Source organism: Teleopsis dalmanni, unplaced genomic scaffold, assembly GCF_002237135.1.
Source record: "Teleopsis dalmanni isolate 2A unplaced genomic scaffold, ASM223713v2 unscaffolded_contig_0900, whole genome shotgun sequence".
NCBI lineage: Eukaryota > Metazoa > Arthropoda > Insecta > Diptera > Diopsidae > Teleopsis > Teleopsis dalmanni.
This window is the reverse complement of record NW_024032282.1, coordinates 1-10,981: the sequence shown is the minus strand read 5'-3', so window position 1 is coordinate 10,981 and position 10,981 is coordinate 1. Positions and strand designations below refer to the sequence as shown.

Below are 10,981 nucleotides of genomic sequence, written 5' to 3'. Positions count from 1 at the left end.
AATATATATTAATATAGCGTGCATCCAAAGGGTGGCAACGCCGACAAAACTTTTGAAACCAACCTCATACTTACATTGCGCTTTCGCGGTATGACAAATTCATTGACAAACGAGTAAATGACGCCTGCGTTCACACAAAACATGTAATTACCAGTAAATATATATATGAACTTGCAAATACATAAATATACTATGTATGTTTAAATATATACATATGGATTTATGCTAATAAAACATTATAAATTTTATTACGAGCCCAACCCAAAGTAAAAATAATTTACAGTTCCGGTAACTCTGTTGGTCGTTTGATAATACATCTAATGTCATCTACAGTAGATAAAACAGATTGCCATCTATTTGCGTTGCTCTATTTATTATAATTTAATAATGTAAACAATATTATTATAAATAAATATTTTTTTTTAAATAATATTTAAAAAATCTTTATTTCGATTTAGTGTATTTAATTTAAATTAAATTAGGAATTAGTAGGAAAGGAATAAGTATTTTCAAAATAAAGCAATAAATTTCTAAACATCACTTCATTCTGTCAAAAAGATGATGGAATTTGGTGGAAACCATATTTTTAAGTTTTACCCAATCGTTTCCGGCATGATTCATACAGAATCATGGTCATGTCCAATATACAATTTCTGTTATTTTCATTGTAAACTGAGAAATTGAGAAGGAGAGAAAGACAAAAAAACAAAAAATTTCCATTTTAGGATAACTAGTGTTTAGTCTTGATTATACTGTAAACCATTTTAGGATAACTACCGAGATAATACTATTGATACTACTGAAAGCTACCTAACATCATTTAGCAAAAGATTATTATCATACTGCAGTGTTACCCGAAGATTCTGTAACATTCTACAAAAATCTATATAAATCAATCATAGATTGTTATTTCGTGGCTAAACTGCTCTCTTGATGTTGGAATAATTTTTGAATGATAATTTCTATTGACAAAAAGTGAACACTCACTTATATATTGTAGGTATATACATGTCTATATATGATAGCTTATCTATACAAAATAGTATAGGTTAGTTGGTAAAATGTGATTGGCCTTTATATTATACAATTGCTTGAAAAGATCAAGAATATAGAAAATACACTAACAAAGTTTTAAAGGGATGAATCAATAAAAAATACCAATGGTCCAGTGACATGAAATGTGGTTTCTGTTAATATTCCTTTTTTTAAGTGCATCTATCCTACATTCGTGTTATAAAAAATAATTGAAAAAGCCTCAAGTCCAAGTATAATCTCCAAGTCGTCCTCTTTTTTTACTATTTTCTATAAAAAAATAAAACAATTATAACAATCAACAAACGGATATTTAGATATCAGCATTCGTGTGGTATTAAATTTCAATGAAATACAAAAACTTTTATATATAATACAACTTATAATGTATTATATAATGTATTATAATGTATTAAGATAATATTGTAACATATGTAAAATTAAAAAAATAATTTTTTAGAATAAAAAAAAAAAGTGCCCCGGGTTGGAAAGAGTGCTTCAACTGAGTGTTGCCCGTCGAGTTGAATCACGCCTGCTCTACCTACTGAGCTACCGAGGCTGTACGTTCAGCACAAACTAAACTTCATTTAAGTTAAATTTTTTAAATAATTCCACATGAGAATTATAAATCAATTTTTATTGATGATATACATATACATATATACCACGTTTAAGTTGGCCTTGACTAATTACTTCAATTTTCGACACACATACATTCACACAAATGATTTGTGTAAGAATGCGTACACATTCGTTTGTCTGTAAGGAACAGAAATAGTTTTGTCTCTTTTTCTCTTAACCCTTTACAAATAAGTGTAAAAATGGTGTGAACGAAAGGAGCTTCGTAGACCGCATAAAGAATATACATTCTTAATCAGCTCAACGAACTGAGTTAATTTAGCCCAGTGCGCCAGTGCGCCAGTGCGCCAGTTCGTCTGTCCGGCTCTCTGTTTTATAGAAAAATACTCTCTTAGTTTTTGAGTTATTCGAATAAAACTTTGCACATATGAAAACTTTTTGGGAATGGATTCCGATTATTAATCGGATTGACCAAAATCGGTCCACTATATCCTATAGCGTCATATAAGCTTAAGCTGAACAATCGAATGTGAGATTTGACTTTTATCGCTTCCAACAGTTCAGAGACCACAGATGCAATAAATCTAAATATTGAGAAGACTTTTAACACATTAATGTATATATTATTTTACAACCTCTCAAGGTTTGGATGTTTTTAATATGATAAACCCAAGTATATCAACTTATATTTTAGAAATAAGAATAAACTTGACTATTTTTCTTCACTAAAATCAATGTCCTAGCGTTACCACAAATACTATCTATTGCAATCAAGACGTAATAAGTACTGTACTATGTAATGATCTCTTCTATACAAATGGGTTAATAGAACAACATACATCTTCGTGTTTTCTGTGCAATCAAAGTAAGTCTATATTTTTTTGATGAGGTTTGTAAATGTACAGTTATAGTGAATATCTATTACCTTGCAGAGTTCGCTTTCAATTGATAAACTTTTTACTCTATAAGTTAGTTATCCTACCTGTTCCTTGTTATATGGTTTGGAAAGATGAAAATGAGGCAGCATAATGGTTGTATTTGAGAATAAGATATCGGTAAGATCTTTTATATTGTATGACTGTATGACTTTAATACACTAGAAATACCATTTAGCGGACTTTTTTCCCGTGACTTTGCGAAATGAATTATATCAAACAAGTTGACAATATTATAATACACAGGAAGGATTTTTTAAGCATCAGTCGAATGAAATAGTGTGTTACATCTATACATCTACTAAAAAATATCTGGATACAGGGAAATGGTTAATACTCTTCAGAGTTCTTCACTATTTATCTATACTTTCTTTTTTCAGAAGTCAATTAATGTTTTTATTACGTTTGAATTATGACGTTCATTGAAAAGATATCTAGTATTATTGGCTGGATTTTATTATATCTATTTTAAAGTTTCTTTCAAAGGGTTTTTTTTTCATTTTTAAAGGGTTTCATTTCAATAGCACTTCACTTTTTTATGATTCACTATAAGTTTTATAATTAAAAACTTTTCGCGATCAGAAAGTTAAATATACCTTGGTGTGTATTTGAATATGATTTCATTCTACTAACATTGCTGTCATCTGTTAACTAACAGACAGTTATAAGGTGATCATTGGTGACTATTGGTGGTCAATAAAGATTTGAATTTAACCCTTTGATGTAACATTCGGTTATGTTATGATTAAGAAATGCTGAAAACTCTATTACTATTCTTTGATGACTGTTCTCTTACAGGTGATAAATACTGGAAAAAATCAAAAAAATATTCATACCATCTGTGGAGCAAGGGAAGCAGATCTCATTTAAAATTACCTTATTTAATATCAGTTTATGAATAATCTCAAGACCAATAAGACAGCATTTATTTAATGTGTCCTCAGTGTGCATACACTTTAAGAAATTCATTAAAATAGTATTAACAATTTTAAATAAATTGAGTCTACTTGTAGAATACTCGTAAAACAAAAATTTATTAAAATTAATGCATTTATTTCATTTCTGCTTAATCATGATGATAATGTCTTAGACCGATTGAAATGCAAATTTGACATTGATTTGATGACTGAACTGACTGCTCCCACCTGCAAAACATAGCACCTTTTGCGAACAACTAACAGATCATACAGAAATGAACCAAGAAATTAAAAAAATTAATATAATTATTAAATCAATAATTAGTGCCAATCAACTGAGGCATTAAGAAAATTAATTAATTCAAATTAATTTTTAATGCAAATGAAAGTGAAAAATGAATTGTATTGCAATAAAACCCAAACTTTAAAATATATATAATAAAATCCAGCTAATAATACTAGATATCTTTTTAATGGACGTCATAATTCAAACGTAATAAAAACGTTAACTAACTTCTGAAAAAAGAAAGTATAAATAAATAGTGAAGAACTCTGAAGAGTATTAAGCATTTCCCTGTATCCTGTTGTTCTATTAACCCATTTGTATAGAAGAGGTCACTACATAGTACAGTACTTATTACGTCTTGATTGCAATAGATAGTATTTGTGGTAACGCTAGGACATTGATTTTAGTGAAGAAAAATAGTCAAGTTTATTCTTATTTCTAAAATATAAGTTGATATACTTGGGTTTATCATATTAAAAACATCCAAACCTTGAGAGGTTGTAAAATAATATATACATTAATGTGTTAAAAGTCTTCTCAATATTTAGATTTATTGCATCTGTGGTCTCTGAACTGTTGGAAGCGATAAAAGTCAAATCTCACATTCGATTGTTCAGCTTAAGCTTATATGACGCTATAGGATATAGTGGACCGATTTTGGTCAATCCGATTAATAATCGGAATCCATTCCCAAAAAGTTTTCATATGTGCAAAGTTTTATTCGAATAACTCAAAAACTAAGAGAGTATTTTTCTATAAAACAGAGAGCCGGACAGACGAACTGGCGCACTGGCGCACTGGCGCACTGGGCTAAATTAACTCAGTTCGTTGAGCTGATTAAGAATGTATATTCTTTATGCGGTCTACGAAGCTCCTTTCGTTCACACCATTTTTACACTTATTTGTAAAGGGTTAAGAGAAAAAGAGACAAAACTATTTCTGTTCCTTACAGACAAACGAATGTGTACGCATTCTTACACAAATCATTTGTGTGAATGTATGTGTGTCGAAAATTGAAGTAATTAGTCAAGGCCAACTTAAACGTGGTATATATGTATATGTATATCATCAATAAAAATTGATTTATAATTCTCATGTGGAATTATTTAAAAAATTTAACTTAAATGAAGTTTAGTTTGTGCTGAACGTACAGCCTCGGTAGCTCAGTAGGTAGAGCAGGCGTGATTCAACTCGACGGGCAACACTCAGTTGAAGCACTCTTTCCAACCCGGGGCACTTTTTTTTTTTATTCTAAAAAATTATTTTTTTAATTTTACATATGTTACAATATTATCTTAATACATTATAATACATTATATAATACATTATAAGTTGTATTATATATAAAAGTTTTTGTATTTCATTGAAATTTAATACCACACGAATGCTGATATCTAAATATCCGTTTGTTGATTGTTATAATTGTTTTATTTTTTTATAGAAAATAGTAAAAAAAGAGGACGACTTGGAGATTATACTTGGACTTGAGGCTTTTTCAATTATTTTTTATAACACGAATGTAGGATAGATGCACTTAAAAAAAGGAATATTAACAGAAACCACATTTCATGTCACTGGACCATTGGTATTTTTTATTGATTCATCCCTTTAAAACTTTGTTAGTGTATTTTCTATATTCTTGATCTTTTCAAGCAATTGTATAATATAAAGGCCAATCACATTTTACCAACTAACCTATACTATTTTGTATAGATAAGCTATCATATATAGACATGTATATACCTACAATATATAAGTGAGTGTTCACTTTTTGTCAATAGAAATTATCATTCAAAAATTATTCCAACATCAAGAGAGCAGTTTAGCCACGAAATAACAATCTATGATTGATTTATATAGATTTTTGTAGAATGTTACAGAATCTTCGGGTAACACTGCAGTATGATAATAATCTTTTGCTAAATGATGTTATGATTTAGATATTCCTTTTTATGTATAGAACCTAATCTAGGAACGTAATACTGAGAACTTACTGATGTAAGTTTTGTAGTATGTTTTTTGCAGGATTTCAATAGATCTGTTATATACAACAATCATGCAACATTTTTATCGTATATGAAATTTTCGCAACATAAGCATTATGATTGAACTTCAATCAATTTTTTTACATTTCGGCAGATCCACGTTGACTAAAGATATATCTTATATTTTCCTATCCTCTCAGTAACATGTTTTCATTTCGCTTCAATTTTGATGTATTAAGGATAGACTATTTAGCTAACTATTTAGCTATTTTAAAACATAGAAATATTATATTAATATGTTTGTGTATCTTATGCAATACTGTCTTGTCACATTAAGTTACATTTATGTACTGAAAACGACCTAACTTTATGTTCTGTTATTGTGTTCAGCGCCCTCTAATAATGAACTTTCACAGTAGGCTAGACGTGACAAAATTGCAACCTTGGAACCAAAACCCAATGTTAGAACTGTCTGGGCCGTTGAGTTATTGCTTTCTTATTCGAATTTAAAATAAAACTTTTTTTTTAAAACAAATAAAAATGTTAAAATTTTTATTTATTTTATATTTGTTCAATTTTACAATTGTTGCAGTTACGAACTAAAAAAACACAATCTTCTAAAATTCTAGAATAATTTTTAGAACAAAGAAAGATAGAGAAATACTTTAAGAGTTAGAGAAAACTTATGTCTAGTACAAAATAATGAAAAGAAAAGTAAATTGAAAAACAGAGTATAACTATAGGAAGAGAGAAAGAGAGAGAGGAAGAGAGAGAGAGAGAGAGTGTGTAAGAGTGAAAGATAGAGCTATAGATAGATAGAAAGATATTGATAAAAGTTGAAAAAGCGATGAATAGAGCATAGAATAGAAATTGTATAGTTCTCACAGATAAAGATTTCAGTTGTTGTTGTTACATTTGTTGCTGATGTACTCGTAATTGTTGAAATTGTTGTTGTTGTTGGACTTAAACACTGTTAATAAAAACTTAAATATTGTTGGTGCGTATAAGTGTGTGCGGTGGGCGTGACAGCGAACACGAAAAGTATAGAATTAAAGGGAACAGTAAGTTTAAATAGATTTTCCTTATATAGAAATATATATATATTTTATGTAATTAAAATGTTGCACATGTTTGGAGAAGTAGAATGGAGAGTAATGTAATCGCATCTTCATTTGGCGTACGGTGTCGTCAAGAGATTGTTGCATTGATGAGTCGTCATATCACAATGAATTATACTGGTTGTACTTAATGCGTGCCTGGAGCTGGTGCAACATTAAGAGATGTAGCAGAGCTAATGTGGCCAGCCAATGGAGCGGTATGCACAGCACCACGGGTTTTAGCTACATAAACACCATCATGACCATGACCATGACCATGCGCAAGTGCTAATGGAGCAGCAGCAGCAATATGTCCATGCGCTGGACCTTGAGCCAACGCAATACCGGGCACACCAGCCCAGCCATGACCGGAATGACCCCATGCTGTACCAGCGTGCACAGCAACAGCTGCTGGAGCAGCATGAACAGCTACGGCAGCTGGTGCACCATGACCGCCCCAGCCCCAGGCACCACCATGTCCCCAAGCACCACCATGTCCCCAAGCACCACCATGTCCCCAGGCACCACCTGGATGCACGGCCGATGTAACAATGGATATTGGAGCCAAGAGTGAAGATTGGACACCGACGGCAAGAGCCAACATGACTACGGCAACAACGAACTGAAATTAAATTTTTTTTTATTAATTTGAATTTAAAAAATTTTAACAAATAATTCTTTTGTATACCTTCATGTTGATTTGTTTTTGTGTTTTGAAGAAGGATTTAAAAGAAAAGAAATGAAGTATTCGAAACTTAACTCGAAATGTGTTCAACGTACGGTTTTGGTTTTGATTCTGATTTGGACAACAAAATTATGCCAACTTTTATACTAAAAAATTGGTTGAACTTTATGCGCCATAAATGCTTAACAACAGTAACAACAACAACAACAACACATACTACAATTGTAATAACATACATAAAGCCATAAAGCATAAATAAATGCACGCTACAATGCAAACAACATCAATAATAACAGTGGCAATCGAATTCACTACACGTCAATGTTAGTAACAGCAAGCGTATTGGTAACAGCAACTAATCTACTCAAAAATAAAAAATAAAAATAAAAAACAAAGAAAATGTAACAAGACTTGTCTTAAAATAAACAAAACTAACAACAACAACAACAACAACAACAAAAGTCAAATAATAAACAAATAAAATTGGAGTACAATTTGGCTAACTGACTCCGTATGCTATTGGTATAACCTTTCACTGCATTGCATGTACATAGGTATTATATTCGTATTAAACGAAAACATACTTTTCCAACAACAACAAGAACAACAACCAAATCGGCAATTACGCGAGCACAACTACAACAACAACAAATACACACATGCATACATAGTTATGGTACTAACGAAATATGTCTGCGAAATATGCTAAACATAACAAACTACCACCACTGCATCACTTTGGTGGTGCAACAAAAACAAAAACAATAACAATAACAAAAATAAAAGCCAACTGATAAACTAACAAAACATCAAATGGACGTTGTATACAACAACAACAACAACAACAAAAAACACAATTCGAGCTAAACTTGGTAAAAAGAGCAAACTGGGAGTATGGGAGTATGGGAGGACGTGAGCATGGACAATATTGCGCAAATTGCATGCGAATGTAAACAATATCAAAAAATCGCTAACCTGCAAAAAAAAAAACAAAAAAAGAATAAAATAGATTCAAAAAAAGCAAAATTAAATAATTTAATAATATTAAAAATTCAAAAAAAAAAATATATTAAAATAAACTAATAATATATATATATGTGTGTGTGTGTGTGTGTGTATGTGTGTGTAAACACTGTTGCCGCATGCAACAAACAAGTGAGGCGCGGCTCACATAAGAATTTGTGTTAGAAACTCGGCTCAAATGAGTGCGCGACTTGGTCGCGTGCTTTTAACAGCGATTTTGAATATTTTTAAGTGTTGCCGGCTTTAATGCAACGGCTTTAGACAACATAACGTCTAATGACCAACAACAACAAAGCACAAATGCAAATACAAAAACAAAAACAATAAACTGAAATGCATTAATGAGTAATGTACGTATGTATGTACGTATGTAATGTGTACTTCAAAATTAAAGTCATTATCCATGTTTTCAGCTTTTATTTGTAATTTGAGTAATTTAACAAGCGATTTTAATTGGAATGTTGGCCCAATTCCCTGCCCATAGAAGAAAGATGTTAATCACCAGATGCAATTATAATGCAAAAAGAGACAAGAGTAATTAAACAGTAATTGACGACCTTGAAGTGTAGAAGTGACTTAAATTCAAGGCGTGTACGAAAGACGATCTAGAGACGACCTTACAATAAATTCCTAAAGGAAACAATCTATGTGATCATCATAAAAATACCAATCTTCTTTTTTTTCATTTCCAACTCAATGTGTGAGTGATACATCGTAATTATGGTATTTAAAAGTGCAAAATTGAGTTTTATTATTATTATTATTTTATCTTATTATTATTGTTATATTATCTTTTTAAGATGAGATGAATCTATAATTATATGCAATTAGAAATAAACCATCAGATCACGTTCACCACTTACAACCGATTCTGTACTGTGTGGTAGTAAAGATATTTTATTCAGATATTTTACAATAATTTAAATTTTATTAGAACTTTTGAAACCGGGATGGACAGACAAATATTCTTCAATCTAAGACTACTTATCATGACAATCATAAATTAAAGTATAGTTGAAAAAGAGAAGGAGAAAGAGAAAAAGAGGGAGGCAAAAAAGAGAGATGGAAAAGAGAGGTGGAGATAAAACGAAAAAAAGGATTAATATAAAGAGTTTGTTCAAAGTATTTCCTAATATCAATTGCTCATTTACTTTCTAAAGCAGGGTTGTCCAAAGCATGGCCGCGGCTAATGTTTGTGTGACCAGGAACATGTTTTTAATCTATTAGGAATAGGAATAAACGGAGTACCAGCTCCCAATGGAGCGGAGCACTGCGACCACGGTTGATCTTTTGTACTGCAACAGACCCTAACCGTACAGAAGACATTCCGCCTTCCGAATGAAAGCCAGAATATCAGCCGTTGAGGACCTCCTAATGTCAGAAGAGGAGAATAGTTCTCGACCCAGTGATTTCTTCCTGGTCCAGAAGGATACCTTATCATAACTGTAAGGATGAACCAGCTCTTTAGCCTGACGGTTACCTATAATGTCATGCTAGTAGCGACTTCTCTCGGCTGAAAACCATTTATCAATCAGAGACCTAGTTGTAGATCAACTTAATCCACTACCATGAAATTACTTTTGGTTCTACTCCAGGAGTGCCATTATCCCAATCCAATCGATCGGGAATGACGACTTCGAATTTTCTACCGACGCCAAGTTCCATGTTCAGGCGATCTGTCCTATCGCAGATCTCTATGCCAGGAACAGTCATGATTAGTTTAACAATATTCCTAACCAGTTCACACATTATCGACTTTAGTTGAAGTAACAACTCTTGTTGCAGTATCGACTTTAAATTTTTCCGATTAGGAGTCTCTTATCTTCTAATTCGTTTCCTACAATATTACTGTATTCATTTTATTGACTGACTATAAAAGTCAGTAATATTCAAAGGTCGAATTGTACTGACTTGTACATATAGTTTTTTTTAGACCTGTTAAGAATTTTAGAAATTATAAGGTCTCATAATGTTATACTCGTACATCCTCTGCTCAATTGCATATGCCACATTTGAGAATAACTGAGAATTAAAATTAGCTTTAATAATAGTTTTAGCATAGTTTACTGGGTTTAAGTTTTGATGCTATTAAAAAGGTGCTGAAACCAATTCATTCCCAATATTTATAGAAATTTTCCAGTTTCCCTGAAGATGACTATCGAAGATATTCGAAATATTGGAAAAATATTTTCAAAAAATATAAATTGTTTTTTAAATATGAATAATAAAGTATAGTTTCTTTATTTGTATTTAAATGACCAATTAGCCCGCTAATAAATTAATATATAATATTTTTGGTCACAAATAATAAAAATAAATATCAGGATAAATTTTAAAATAAAATATCAGGAATTTTAAATTTCCAAATATAAAAACTGTATGTAAAATTTGTAAATACCAAATTAAATGTTAAATCATTCCCAAAATATGTCATCCAATTTT

At 31.0% G+C, this 10,981-nt stretch overlaps 1 protein-coding gene across 1 annotated transcript; it reads right to left on the bottom strand.

The window, feature by feature from the left end:
- Window positions 1–6,806: 6,806 nt before the first annotated feature.
- Window positions 6,807–7,625, bottom strand: LOC119663794 (adult cuticle protein 1-like). The gene is made up of 2 exons (XM_038073393.1): window positions 7,520–7,625; window positions 6,807–7,453 (listed from the first exon to the last, which is right to left on the bottom strand). The coding sequence occupies exons 1-2, from the start codon at window positions 7,523–7,525 to the stop codon at window positions 6,980–6,982; spliced, it is 480 nt and encodes a 159-aa protein (XP_037929321.1). The 5' UTR covers window positions 7,526–7,625; the 3' UTR covers window positions 6,807–6,979.
- Window positions 7,626–10,981: the final 3,356 nt, after the last annotated feature.